The 15,742-nt window shown below is 36.5% G+C and overlaps 1 protein-coding gene across 10 annotated transcripts in view; it reads right to left on the bottom strand.

Moving 5' to 3' along the window:
• Positions 1-4,594: 4,594 nt before the first annotated feature.
• Positions 4,595-15,742, bottom strand: part of rc3h2 (ring finger and CCCH-type domains 2) — a 113,869-nt gene continuing 102,721 nt past the window's right edge. For all 10 annotated transcript variants that reach the window (XM_048558504.2, XM_048558507.2, XM_048558508.2 and 7 more), the window contains 2 exons: positions 13,780-13,916; positions 4,595-10,188 (listed from right to left, as the gene is read on the bottom strand). In XM_048558504.2, coding sequence (XP_048414461.1) covers positions 9,990-10,188; positions 13,780-13,916 — 336 coding nt within the window. In that variant the 3' untranslated portion in view covers positions 4,595-9,989. The remainder of the gene's footprint in view (positions 10,189-13,779; positions 13,917-15,742) is intronic.

Below are 15,742 nucleotides of genomic sequence, written 5' to 3'. Positions count from 1 at the left end.
GAAAGTCCTTTAATGAACAATTCCTTTGAAATAAGTCACATGGGTGATCAATGAAATGCAGTCTAGTTAATCAATCTAACTTCTTTAGCTGCACAGCACTGAAAACCAAAATTGCATTTACCTCAGCTTTAGAATCTAAATTCACAAAAATAAACTTGTACCAGAGCTCCCAAGAGGAGAGTGAAGGCAAACAAAATTAATAAATAAGGCAATTCCAAAAATCAAACACTCACCATCAAGAGGAGACTTTGCTATTCCATCGTCCACCCTTAGATGGTGAGATGACATCTTCAGACTGGTGTTTACATAGCTTTAGCTGCATCTACTGACTCCTTCTGAAAAATATTGTCATTAGAGTACAACAGGACCTCGATCAGATGGACCCATGGGTAGAGGCATTGCGAGTGGAGTTTAATTTGGATAAATGTGAAGTGCTGCATTTTAGTAAGGCAGAACTTATATGCTTAATGGGAAGGTCCTGGGGTGTGTTACCAAACAAAGAAACCGTGGGGTGTAGGTGCACAGTTCCTTGAAAGTGGAGTCACAGGTAGACAGGGTTGTGAAGAAAGCGTTTGGTATGCTTGCCTTTATCAGTTGTTGAGTATAGGAGTTGGGAGGTCATGTTGTGGCTGTACAGGATATTGATTAGGCCACTTTTGGAATACTGCATCCAATTCTGGTCTCCCTGCTGTAGAAAAGATATTGTGAAACCTGAATGGGTTCAGAAAAGACTTACAAAGTCATTGCCAGGGTTGGAGGGCTTGAGTTGTAGGGAGATGCTGAATAGGCTGGGGCTATTTTCTATGGTGCTTGTATGAAATGAGCTGCTGGAAGAAGTGGTGGAGGCTGGTACAATTACAAACATTTAAAAGGCATCTGAATGGGTATATGAATTTAAAGGTTGAGAGATACATAGGCCAATGGGACTGGATTAATTTCAAACATCTTGTCGGCACGGATGAGTTGGACCAAAAGGTCTGTTTATGTGCTGTCCATCTCCATGACTCTATCTTCACTTTCACTGCAACCTCTAAACTGCAGCAGACATGCCCATGGAGTTAAGGCAGAACATATCCCTGGCCACCCTCCACCCAAATGGAGAATAGCAACACAGCGCTTTTGCTTCACATATAGCACTTGAGTAGATAGGTCAGTCGGCAGCTTTTGCCTTGAAATGGCAGTTTAGTGTAGAAGGCAAGGTAGTAGTGTGTAGTTGTAGGAAACAGTGAAGTATCGATATGAAAAGGCTAAAAGACATAATGCTGCATTGATATCTGAAGTGGTGCATGTCTGCAGAGGACTTCAATCAGCCAGGGCATATTGTCACAATCAGGCCAGAGATGGACTATTTCCAGTCTGGTGGATTCACCATTGTCAGCAAATTCAATAAATAGTGCCATATCAGTCAGTGGATTGGGCTATTGTCAGTCCTGGAAATGCACAAAATTACTTCAGACTTGGCTGCTTGGTCAGTCAGGGCCATCCTGCAAATTCAGTCCAAGGATGGGCTATAGGCAGTCAAGGTTACCCTACAAAGTTTGTCCATGGGACGGATAACAAGCAAGAGTCGGATTGTACGTAATCTAGGGTTTTATTTGAGTCTAGATGCAGTGCTACCAAAGCTACATGGGAAATGGTCTACTTGAATTCATTAATGGAGAAACAGTCAATGTTGTAGGATTAACTGCATATTGTATAGTGTCATCTGCCAAGATAGGGAAGAGAATTGGATGGTCCTGAATGAGGTGTCAAGGCAAGACATGGGGCTGGGGGTACATTACGGATCTCAGTGTTTGCAACACACTGCAGCGAACACAAATTTTAATTTTGGGACCATCGAACTTTAACTGTACAATAAGTTTTTAATGCTGACAAACTAGCACCAAAAATGGGAGGATAAATAATATTTGTTTGTAAAAAGGGCCTGACTTCATGGTGGACAGGAGACCATCCATGGGCTACTGTAGTAGCACATAACCCAGTGACTGCACAATGCTAAACATCTACTTCAATTCACACTCCAGCATCATGTCAACATTCAAGTCCTCCAGGTCTGGCCAAGGTGGGGGTCATAAACTAGTCCAGACTGCGGGCCTGATTATCTGTTCTTCTTGTGAGATTATGGCCAGGCAAAGTGGAGACCATTTAAGTCCTTCATGGCTGGTGGGAAGCCCAAGGATTTAAGTGTATTATTAGCCCCCTAAACAACATTTTAAGCAGGATGGTGCTGCTGCTGGTAACAGAAGAATTCCCCAATTCATTGGTAAGGGGGTGCAGGAGGAATACAATGTGTGGAGGCAAACAGGCAGTTGGGGCATAAGGGTTCTCAGGCAGTACTGGTTTCCTGCAGGTGCAGGATGCAATTAGAGCACTGTATCATGAACCAGCACTCTTCATGAACTTCTGGAGGGGAGTCTACTTTTAAGTGCTCAAATCATTTGCAACCACAGCAAGTAGGTAATGCACTAGGTATCCAGGGGGCTGTCATGACATAAATCCTGAACCTTTCACTGGTGCCTGACTTTCGGACGCCCTCAGCGCTAGAAGTATGGTTGCTTGGTAACAAGGGACACCCCCTCCACATCTTGTTGATGAAATCTGTGATAAATTTGCAATCTGCTGAGGAGAGGCACAACACTACCCATTTGTCAACCAGGCCACAGCATGTGAGACGGTGTCTTCAGTAATCAAGCCCATTGAGGGCTGGCGGGGTAAATGTGTTGACAGTGAAGCAATGCGGGCAGGAGAGAAATCCTATTGGAGCAAAATGAGAGTATGCATTCTGAGATGGGCCAGGACACCCCAACAAAGGAGAACACCAAGCTAGAGCCAACCTTAAAGCCACCCATTTCCAATAATACTGAGCTGGGTTGACACATTTTGTCTAAATAAAATTAAAGCTGAAATCATTTTTCTATGCAAAGCTTGAATGAGTTCACATTGGAAAGAGGAACCAGCTTCTCCTGGCTTAAATTTGAGAGAAAAATATCTGTAACTTTAGCAATAAGCAGAATCAGAAATATTAATTAGTAGACATTGATGATATAGATGGATATATGGTTCCTCTTCTGCTGAAGACTACCATATATATTATGTTGTTTCAATTAAATTTCATTGATGACCTCCAACTCAAATTTTGTATTGTGCATTCCTTTTTCTTCCTAAAGCAATATAAACAGGTCTATTCAACAGTTTGAACAAAATATAAAAGCAACAACTGAAGGTCTTTTAGATTAATGTGACCAATATTTTTGTAACTGTTTGGTAATGTAGGAATGACGGAAAACTAAGATACTAAACTAAATTGATTCAGAGTGTTTCACAAAGGATAATCTAGGAGGTATTGATTTCTTTAGAGTGTATGACTTACAGATTCTTTAGTCCGAAACGTGAATGACAAATCAGACACACTTTGTCCAATACACCACAATAAAAATGTTCAAGTCATAACTGAGAAACTTTAGACAAGACCAAGAAATATTGCCCAAAAACTTGTCCCTCCAATTGTTGCATCTTGCTGCAATATGAAAATCTCTTAATTTTTAGTCCTGTAGCTGATTTTTGATCATTTGGACTCAGTGTGAACTTGTTTTACGTACATATTGAAAATTGTCCAATTCCAATTTTATATGTACATTTAGTAATATTTCAGTAATGTTAGAACATCCATCTAATTTGAGCAGTGTGTGCATTTTTTCCTTTTGAGCAAATGAAAAAAAATCCCTTAAATCATAACCACATATTCACGTGCGTTACAACCTGTACAAATAGACACTTACTCAGATCTAAGTAATTTTTATGCCAACTGCTTAAACTACGATTATGGTCAAAAAACTTCAGTGCACAAAAATCCTTTTGTACTGAAATAGTGAACATGTAATCACCGTAAAGGAATCAACAGACTTGTGGAAAAAAATTCTCATCTTTTGTGAAAAATGGGAACTTTTTATCCAGCACTCTTTGTAGTCAAAAAACCTCTCTGGGATTCGTTATTTACATGGTTCTAAGCCTGGCATGGATTTTTTTTTCTGCTGTGATGAATGCCAAGTGAAAAATTCTGTATTAGATTAATTATATGGGAAGAAAACTTTGAAAATAAGGTCACTGGCCAAAAAAAAAGCTGTTTGTTGATTTTCAAAGTATCTATAATTTACAGGCTTCAGTGAATAACAACCCTAAAGTCATATGTGGATTCGTGATGCTTTGGCAGTACCATTTAGAAATGAAAAGGAACAAATTGGAAGTAAAAATAGCAACATAGTTCAAATCACACATATAAACAACTTGAACTTTATGGCTCCTTGAACCATTGAATCAATACATTGAGAATGTCATGTCATCATTTGTTGGATGGTCTCCAAAAATGGTTGTTGCTACTGGATATCAAATATAGCTCATTCTTAAAATGCAACACTTAAATGACAAAACTAAGTATTTTTTTAAAATTTCTTTAATGAATTGGAGTACTGCAGTTGCACTGACCATTTCCTAATGTCTTGAATACTGTTCCAATATATTCCAAACATTTACACATATACGACCTCCCAACCAGGTTAAAGCCCATTTCATAAAATGCTCATTTCCAGAGGAACGATTAGCAATAAGGAAGATTTTAATTGACAATAACTTTATTGTTATGCATGCAAATACATTTCAAGTACTGCAAACTGTCCCAATCATCTTTCAAACACCGAAATTCATGATACTCTATTCTAGTGTACAGCCCAAGCTATTAGCTCTTCAATTCAGTGCTACAGCAAACAAGGTTTTGTACACAAAGAATTAAATCTTTGCTATTCAGTATCACAAACTAATCAATACAGACCTAAATGGCCTAGCATTCATATTCCATTCTACTCCTAAAACAAAAGGTAACAGATTACCAACAATTTGGAAGTCAAATTGAAATTAACAAATGGAATAAAATTTATTCCCTATTTAATTAACAAAGCACTTAAAAAAAATTATACATTTTAAATATAAGCCAAGTAGGTGTAGTAAAAATGACCATTAAATCCATCTTATTGATGGTGCCTCCTTTATACATGACGGATGTGTACCATCTTTAATTTCATTTACATTTCAATCGAACAATAGATTTGCAAAGAAAATGTCTAATACAGACGTAAAATATTCACACTTGAGCTCCACAATCTGTTGTACAATTGACAAAACAGGCCTCTTTTCCCAACTTTTCCAGCTAAGCAATTTTCTAAAGATTTTATTTTTGCAGCAAAACATTTTTTCATAACTTTCAGGGAAAAGAATATGCAAAACGGCATAAATGCAGACAGCAAACGCTGCAAGCTAATCACAACGCTTCAAGTGGCTGTACAGTGGGCGTGTGTAGTACAAATAAGAACCATGTGTGTTGTATCACAACTACAGTATAATGTACTTCTCCTGCCCAGCTAAGGAACTGCATGCATTTCCATGCCTTTGATTAACTGAGGCCTTCACTGGATGGGTTTATGGGATATGTGCAGGTGACCTAATTCTGATGTAATGCATCTTGGGTCCATGCAGCACAACAACTGCACAGGAATGGATTCCATTTAAAAGTTTAAATTTTTAAAAAAGTTGACCGATTCTTAAAATGATGATACGTTACCATTGTTAACGTGCATCAGTTGTAAAAAAGCAACCAGTTTCCCCAATCCCCCTCCAGCAGAGCACAACCAAGTTTTTTAAAGAATGCAATTTTAAAATAAAAAGGTACATACACAAGATTAATTTATGTAATATAATATTCACCCTCAGAAAGCACTGAAGATGCTATTTGGAGTTTTGTAGCACAGAGGGCAGTCATTTCCCCGAGGGCTGCAATCTATTTTTGGAGGGTTATTCTGATACTCCTAGACTCCTGAAATATGTTGGTCATGTTCAAGTAGTACAAAACATCCTCAAGATAGTTAGTTATAATTTACTTTCTTCAATTCAAGCATCAATAAACAGATCTCTAAAAAGGTTTTTTTTCCATTGTTGGGGGACAGGGTAGTGTGGGTTACTTCTGAAAATTAGTTGTTGTCTCTGTAAAATTGATTCACAGAGTCTATTTTGTACCACTAGAGGGAGAAAGCAACTATACACAATTCACTGAGACCCCACAGTGGCAGGGAATAAGTACTGCAGCAGCACCCAATGTACAAATTTTTCTGAAATATTCTACATTCCAGTCTGACGGTTTTGATCCAAAGCTTAGTAATTCTTGCAGGGTGTGGATCAATATAACTCATGCAAGGATAAGAAAACAAAATTCAACAACCCCTGTTCCTACTTTAAAGTCTGTTAAGGACTTGAGCTTGACTTTTTCTTCCCCAATACCTACGGCTTGCTTGTTGCATGGCCAACAAGAAAGCAGTGGACACTTATAAATGTTATGATTTGTGAAAAATAGATAGATATGCTCAAATAGGCATTCATTTGTTACAGCAATACAGCAAATTCCATTTATAATTAACACATTCATAAGCAATAATCAGAACTGTGTGCAACTCTGGTGATTATTGAATATTTGAATTATGGAGATCTTTAAAGTCTTCCAGATTATTAATAATGTAATTGGAAAGCTGAAATAAAACTGGAAATTTTAGATAGAACCTACAGTACACATCACTTGAAAACATTATGTACTTTTACATAAAATTTACATTAAATATTGTTCCTATGCTACTTATCTTAATGTCTAACACCATGTGCGTAAAGCATTGGTGCATGTTTTGGTTTACTCTGAAATCTATATTGTTAAGAGCAGCTTTGGTTGAAAATTAAATTACTGCAAAAGAAGAGTTTGTAAAATGGTCTTCAGTTAGTTTAGCTTTAGGTTGCTTACTAGTGGCTGTCAATACTAGTATCCAGATTTTAAAAAAGATTTCCATGTGTACAAGTTCAGAGATATGGACTAAAGACCATGTAAACACGCAAAGACTGATAACTTCAGACTACAATAGGTGCATAGATCTCAGTAACTATAAGCTTCGGTATATGATACTGAGTAGGAGGCCCACAAAAATTTAAAATGTACAATATCACTCCTTCATTACAAAAACCTAAATAAATCCTATTATAAATAGGAAGAGATTTCATGATACTGCCTAATGCAATTATAAACATCAAGCAGCAAACTGCCTTATCACTCTGTGCAAATATCCTCCAGGAAAAAAAAAGTTCAACCCTCAGGGAAGTGCACAAAACTGTTTTAAAAATTCTGACACTTTGTTGTGGTATTGTGTATCAGTTTAACAACTCGGACGACCAATAACATGATCTTGCAGAAGTTGTTTACCAGCAGAACACCTCCTTTGCAGCCACCTGGTGAAAGTCGTGCTTGGTTTAAAATATCCCAGTACGATTTTCAGAACAATCAACTTCACAGAAGTCATCAAAACATAAAAAATGCAAAATTAAAACAGTAGGACCATAGAGATAGAGACTGGAAGGTACTGTTAAATCTAGAATAATTGGCAAATGGCATACCTACAGAACAGAAATTACGTGCATGCAACAGTCGCTTACTTTAAAAAAGGGAATTATTGATAGAGTTCTATTACTTTGTATTGTTTGATCCAAAATACTGCCCATTATAAAATAAGCTGAATACAGACTTGGGATCAACAGAATGTTACAGTACAGACTAAGACAGTTAAAATTTTTGATTTTTTTAATGAATGGATACAGTTATTGCTCCTCCAACTGCTGTTCTAAGCTACGAAAACAAAGCTACTTCTTTAATTCTCAAAAGGGCTAACTCAGAACTTCCCGAAGTGATCGAGTTGTAAATGATAAAGAGCCAGAAAGCTTAGCCCTAATTACTTTTACGTAAAACTGAGAAAAGGTTACACAGTTAAACTAAACACATCTGTAAATATCACAATTATAGATGTTTTGTAAACAAATTTTAAATACTTTTACTTTCAATGCCCAACTACATTATAAGTAAATCTACCAGTCTCCTAGAGTACATTAACCATGCGTGCAATGGCAAACTTAAATTGTACCTTGAATTAACTAAAAAGTGTCACCATGATTATGACCATTACTATTTTTATCAAATAAAACTACTGAGATTCTTGGCATTTCCTTGAGTTTGATTAAATTGAAGACGGCTGTTTTAAACTGGACTGTCAGATACGACTTTGGACTGTTCAAATTTATTACAGTACTTTTGGGGCCTTGCTTCATAATGGATGAACATTATATGTTGCAGTAAATACAGAGAAACCATCAGAAATTCTTAAAATAGACAGGGTAGAAAAAAGACCAGTAGAAACTGGCTTATCATTCAGTGCAAACACCACACAATGCAGGAGTTCCAAAATACAGTTTTCATTCTGTACTTTATATACAAATATAATGGTTCATAAAAATAAGAAACCTCAAAATAGCCAAATATTTTGAACATAGCTATGATCAAAGCAGCATTTTATGTAAACCAATTAGCATTGCACGTTCATGTAATTTAGGATGACAAATAAGTTTATTTCCATTAAAAGACATTTCACTATCGTAGGTACATAAAAAAATCTAATTAAAGTCTTTACCATGAATGGTAGATTCAAGGATGAGACAAGGCATTTTTTGAAGCAAGTGTTCAAATTTGAGCTATTTGAAATTTTTGCCTTTGGTGTTTTTAGGAGGGTAGAAGGCAGTTAGTCTTTTTAAATATTCTCTATCTGGTCCTTAAGCTCATTACTACACCCAACAAAATAGGCAATGGAGCAGGTCTTTGATGCTACAAATCCACCTATAATAGAATGCCACAGGCTAAATTTCTATCAAAGGCACACCAAAACTGACAGAAATTCTTCTTCATGGGATATATGAATTGATTTTCTGCAAAAAATTGCTGTTTAGCCTGAAATTATTGGACCAAAGAAAGTGAAAACATGTTGCAAACCAAGCCTGGGAGGGGGGGGGGGTGAAATATGTGAATTCTGGAAATCCAAATTATAAATTGAAAATGTTGGGAATACTAAAATCAGACCAAGAAGCATTTGCGTATAGAAAATAACATTTCAAATCAGTGAATGTTTCTCTCTCACAGTTGCTGCTTGACCCAAGTATTTCCAATTTTCTGTTATTTATTTTGTTATTAACACCATATTTTTTGTTAATACGCTATCTTAACTAATGGTCAATCTGACAGGATAATTTCATTTTTTTTCTTGAGGCACACCTTATTAGATAATAAGTGGTAATGGCACAATGTTTTAGTGATTCCACCCCACTTAATGTTTGCCCTATATATTTGTTTAAACAGATAGCAAAAGGTATTTTTCAATTTTACCATCTTATTTTAACTTATTTGCTATGGAATCTGTTGGCAAACTGTATTTTGAAACTCTAATTATGCATTTTTTTTTAAAAAGTGAAAAGTACACTCCTTCCACCAGTTAACAAAACAAGTTTCCTATAAAAAGTGCAACAATGCCGTGAAACTAAATCTTACCATAACAGCTCAAAAATACAGTTTTCCAAGCCATTATCTTCTTACAATTTGTGAATTGTACGCAAAAAACATATAAAAGAAATAGAAGAGGAGGTAAAGTCATAGTTAGCTTCCACCAGATGTGTGACTGCAAGGCTCTGCTGGTTAACAACTGAGTTGTTTACGTTCCACATTAGCCATTGTGAATAAGAATGACTAAGTTACTGCACTGGCTCACAACAGACTCATAAAAGACTGCTTTAAAGCATTTAGTAGAATGCTTTAGTAGAATGATGTCCAAATTCCAAGATTCACTGGGAATTTGAATTATCTATCTGGCTAAAGTTAAATTTTGTCAAAATGGTTAATTCAGGAGGGCTTTTGAAGTATCAAAAATGTCCACAGGAATCTGGTGCCCCCATACTGTTCTTTTAAAAAAGTACATAATATAACATACACACATATATACAAATTCATGTGTTATATATTATATTATATTATATTATATAATAAAGAAAGCAAAATTAATTGCTTTTGAATGTTGGTGCAAGCACAAAACATTTCAGCTTCCATTGACTAGAGTCTCGCCATTAGTTGCAGGTTTCACGTCATTATCTTCTGATAACTTTACTGCAGATGTTTTCAGTACTAAATTACTAATGCTGAAGGAAGCAGTCATAGGCGGGGAGGTGACGTAGCCAACAGAAGCTGTAGTGGGCTGGTTAAAGCCAGAGGTTATTGGTATCATCTTCTGTTCCTCCCTTGGTAGAAAGGGAAAAACAGGAAAAGTGTTAACATTTTCAAATTAGTTTCAACAATGTTTTCATTAAGTTATGCTATATCTCTTTAATTAATTGATTTCATGTCCCTCTATACTTTGCCCCCATTCAACACCTGACAGAGAAATGACCTAAAACTGGGTCTTTGCAGAGTTGAAGGTGAACAGATCAGCCATGATCTCATTGAATAGCAGTGCAGACTTGAGGAACATTACACCCCTTAATACATCTCAATCTCCTGTCTTCCAAGGTAATCAATCCCAGTCCTGTTGGGTTGTAAGATTTTATTGGGTTGGGGGCTAGTCAGATTGTAGCATCTTGGGTCAGGTTGGGGATGAGTGTGATGTAACTGGATTGTAGCATATCAGAAGCATGTCATTTCTAATGAAGGGTCTAGGCTCAAAACGTCACCTTTCCTGCTCCTCTAATGCTGCTTGGCTTGCTGTGTTCATCCAGCTCTACTCCTTGTTATCTCTTGTAGCATGTCAGGTCAGGCTGGGGGCTGGTCAGGTTGAGAGATTTCGTAGGATCGAGGACTAGACAAATCAGTTTGATTTGTGGGGATCATTAGGTTGGTTCTTGTGGGTAAACCAGTTGAGGTTTTATGGGGTTGGGAGCTAGTGAGGTCTTCCTGTGGTTGGCTTCACTCAGGTGCTGCAGACTGGATCAGATAGGTGAGGCAAAATGGGTTGGATTAAGAGAAGATCTGTTGTATCCTGTCTGTAAACTAAATACGAGGAAGTTGTTTCAAGCTGTTAAACCTGCACATTTCAGCTTCCTTTGTAGATGCTAAACATTACATTCCGTTCCACAAATTCCCTAAACAATACAAAGAGTACACTCATGGAAGGTCACAAGTGTAAACCAGTGTCGGAGCAGTGGCTGAAATGCTGTGCCCAACAAATCTCTTTTAAATGGCATCGTACATAATTCCTGTGTTCAGCAGCCAACATGATATTTAATTAACACTGCATGAAATATACTGCCCAAACTGTTTTCCAGGAATCTTGTATTAAAATCAGCTATCCTAACATAATTAAACTGTTATCAGCAGAATCACAAGCATTTTTCAATTTAAGAATCAGGAATGCAGCTTTCGTGGACATCAGACTTTCTCTCCCAGGACACAGCTACGCTAAAGTGAATATGCACACTCCAAGTCATGCATTGATTCCGCTGAAACTTTTTCAGTAAGGGGCAGTTGCTGTACAGGTCTCATTTCATATCAACATTGCTGGCCAGTGCCAGCCATTTATTGGCACATTACTGTAAACCATTTTTTGATAAACAAACTCCTATAAGTAGTGAATCCCTAAAATAGGAGTAAATAGATGTTTGCAGTTAGGGCTGAAAGGTACTGAGCAGCTTTTAAACATCTGAGCAGTACAAATAAATGTCAGTTTAAATTAAAAGGTAAAATATTAAGTGCTGAACTCAGGGTGAGCTTTACAACTTGATACAAAGTTGGCTTAATGATTGGAGATGGAGTGTGACGGTAGAGGATTGTTTTTGGACTGGAGACCTGTGACAAGTGGTGTTCCCCAGGGATCGAAGCTAGGTCCACTTTTGTTTGTCATTTATATAAATGATTTAGATGAGAATGTAAAAGTAAACATAGTTATTATTTTGCAGAGGACACCAAGATTGGTAGCATAGCGGAAGTGAAAGTGGCTATCTATGATTGCAAAGACATTTTGATCAGTTGGGTCAATGGACAAATGAAGCTTAATTTGGATAAATGCGAGATATTACATTTTGGTGAAACAAAGACAAGACTTATATAATTAAAAGTAGGGCCTTGGACAGTGTTGTAGAACAGAAAGAGCTAGGGGTTTAGGATGATAATTCTTTGAAGTTTGCATCACATTTAGATAAGACGGTTAAGCAGTCATTCAGCACGCTGGCCTTCATTGCTCAGACCGTTAAATACAGGAGTTGGGATGTTATTTTGAGGTTATATAGGACGTTTGTGATGCCTCTTCTGGAGTACTGTGTTCAGTTTTGGTCATCCTGTCACAGGAAGGATATTATTAAGCTGGAGAGGGTTCAGAAAAGATATTCCAAAATACTGCTGGGAATAGAGGATTTGATTTATAAGGAGGGGCGGGATAAGCTGGGGCATTTTTTTACTGGAGTATAGGAGGTTGAAAGGTGATCTTAGAGGTTTTTAAAATAATGAAGGGTAAGTTGAATAGCAGGTGGGGATTTCAAGACTAAGGGACATATTTTTACAGTGAGAGGAGGAAGATTTTGAAAAATCAGAAGCAGTTTTTCTTTTCTACATAGAGTGTGGTTAACGTGTGGAATGAACTTCCAGAGGAAGTGGTGGATGGGGCTACAGTTACAATGTTTAAAAGACATTTACATAAGTACACAAATAGGAAATGCTTGTAAGGATATAGGCTAATTGCTGGCAAGTGGAACTAGTTTAGTTTGGGCAACTTGGTCGTCATGGACTGACTGGTTAGATGGAAGGGTCTTTTTCTGTGCTGTATGAGCAACTGTTCATCAACATTTACATTAGCGTCATTTGCAAATCTTGAGAAAATAAAATAATATTATGACAATTAATTATTCAATTTAGACTTTTCTCATCCCTAAACAATTCTGTGCTTGTTAATTATTTTTACATTTAATATGCTTAAACAACATTGCTTTTTCCTCTTCATGATAGCTACTAAACTTTTTCGTTAATGCTTTTTAGTTTCTTTAATTTTCTTTTATGAAGTTGACACCATAATTTCCTATTCATGATTTTCATGAGTATAGTTAGCCTCAATTTATCTATATGTTCCTTTTAACCTTGTTTCAATTCAAATCCATTTAACCATGGGACCGATATGCCTCTCTTTCATTCCAAGCTTGTAAACTTTCAAAACATGTTGCAGCACTTCCTGCAAACTCTGAAAAACTGAGCTGTTGATAGCTTCTACCAGTTAGCTCTCCAGAGTTTTCGTGAGCAACTGCTTTCAAGCTAACCACTCTTTCCTGACATAAAGGTGATCAGGAGTAAAATAGAATGTAAATAAATACTTACGAAGATTTCACACTGCTGTTCTGTTCACTGGTTTCCTAACCTTTCCACCCAGGTAGCTTAGGCTACATCTCTTCTGATCTGACTGAATTTTGTCCTTTTCCTACCACCATCTTTAGCTTTAACCATTTATTTTCCTCTTTATTTTGATATTTAAAGTACTTATGCAGTGGGTCACTATTTCACAGTTGTTTCCTGCTTAGTTATTTATTTTATTCTTTTAATTCAATTGGATTTAACAGAACTAAAGTCAAGCAAATGCCTTTTTCCTTTCAATCTAATTACGTAATACCCTGAAAAGCTCTGAATACTTCGCAAAAAATGCATTATATGATAAAATACATGAATTTGCTTTATTTTAGAACATCTTAAATAAACCTAATTATATAAAACTTTGGTATTCTTGCACTTTTTAAACTGTCTGCAAATTTTTCCTTTAATTTCATCCTAACAGCAAGATTCACAAACCTAAGATTCAAAGTACGTTTAAATAAAATCAAAACCATAACATTTTTTAACCATCCAACATTGATCCTTACGTGATAGCAATTTGCTCTGCTATTCTCCGGCCCTGCTCCTCCTGCTCTTGACCCTGGTGTTTATGGTGGTGACCATTTTCAGACATTATATCATTGGTCCGATCACTCTGGGAGCCAATACCCAAATCCAGGACATCCTGTATGAACAAAAGCAAAATTGCCTTTAATATGTTGCATAAATAATATCATAGTATGTTGTAAAACATGTACATTCAGTATCTCAATTTGTTGTGCAAACAAAAAAAAATTGCTCCCAACTCCTTAGCCTTGCAAACTTTCAGAACATGTTGTAGCACTTCCTGCAAACTGAAAAATTGAGCTGTTGATAGCTTCTACCAGTTAGGTCTCCTAAGTTTTCACAGACAACTGCTTTCAAGCTAATCTCTCTTTCCTGACAATAACATGGCCAGGAATAAGATAAATAAAAGTTCCAAGCAACTTCCAATGGTCACATATGACCCAAGGTGACCAAGCTGACTCCTTAAAAGGTTTGATGCATCAGACACTACCGGATATCAGATCACTATTTATTTCTATACCCCTAGTTACATTCTTACTCATTCTCCATCATTCGATCTGTTACACTCTTATGGCACACAAGTTGATTGCTGGAAGATTGCCAGTACAGCTGTTTTAGCATCCGTGATAAGCCAAAAGGAGGGTTAAGTAGATCAAGTACTATAACTATAAATTAAAGTCACTGCCAAAGCATGTGCAAGGTTCAAGGCCACATCATAAGAGTTCCCTCAAAAAGAATTGGTTAAATTGATACAAACAGAATTTGAAATATCAGGAATATGAATGACCCTGTTTAAAGTATTACATTCCATTAAATTTAACACATGGAAAATATACGCAGATAGAGAATTAAGATCTTTCTTTACAGGTATGGTCTCCTTTAAATTAAGGCTATACACTACACTGTATCACAATACCATTTAGCTTGCATAGAGTTGAATATTGCACATAACGGGAACTTTTACATGTATATACAGTATTGGGTTTCCAGGTTTAAAGTAATTAATTTATAATGATTTAACAGATAGGACATTGACACTGATTAAGTCTCATGCCAATATTCCAGTGCAAGAAATTGATTCTATAATTAAGACAGCATGTGTCATTGTTTAATTTATGTCAGTGTTCAGCATACCATAGCAGTTCATCAAGGCATATTTTAGTCAGAAACTCATCAAACATACATCATGTTTACTGCCAAATATCCAACAGCATACAACCCAAAGCTTTGCATGATAAAAAGTGTCAAAGGTCATTACAATTTAGGTTTCAAATCTGTGGCGTAACGGTGCTGGCTACTTTTGTGAAGTGGTTTTAAAAAAGGTTTGAAAGTGTTCTTCTGGGTCTGTGACCTACACTGAATGTCACAGTGCAAGTGACTGAAAGCTTCCTGCAGTGTTAATGGAAGATTGTTTGTTTATACTATGGTATTTACAAAAAGTGGTAGAAATTGAAAGCTTGAGGTTGCTTTTGATTTAGGGTAGTCAAGAATTGATTTTAGTTTAGAAAAATCCCAGGGACTGAATAGTTTTAGGTCAGTTTTGGAGGAGACCAGACTGGGGTCAGAAACAAATATAGTTTCTCTCTAGAAAGCAATATCAAAGAGTTAATCTGATGTAAAAGTTTAGTTTGTGAAACTTTCCGATCAGAAGCAGTTAGTTAGAAATCAGAAGATTATTAAAAGACTGAGAAAGTATAACTTTGCAGTTTTAAGAGTATTTATGCAGGAAGACTTCATAGTTCACATGACAGAACTGGGAGGTGCAGTTAAGTCAAATTTAAACATTTAACATAGAAGGGTGATCTTTCTGGACTTGAAATGCTGTAAAGTGATGATAGGGAATAAATCAGACTTTGCTTTGTGCATGTTTTAAGATCCTTCAAACTGTATCTTATAAATAATAGTGATAGTAGGAACTGCAGATGCTGGAGAATCTGAGACAAC

Source organism: Stegostoma tigrinum, chromosome 29 (genome assembly GCF_030684315.1).
Source record: "Stegostoma tigrinum isolate sSteTig4 chromosome 29, sSteTig4.hap1, whole genome shotgun sequence".
Classification (NCBI taxonomy): Eukaryota; Metazoa; Chordata; class Chondrichthyes; order Orectolobiformes; family Stegostomatidae; genus Stegostoma; species Stegostoma tigrinum.
Note: the sequence above shows the minus strand (reverse complement) of the source record. Positions and strands in the feature narration are given on the sequence as shown.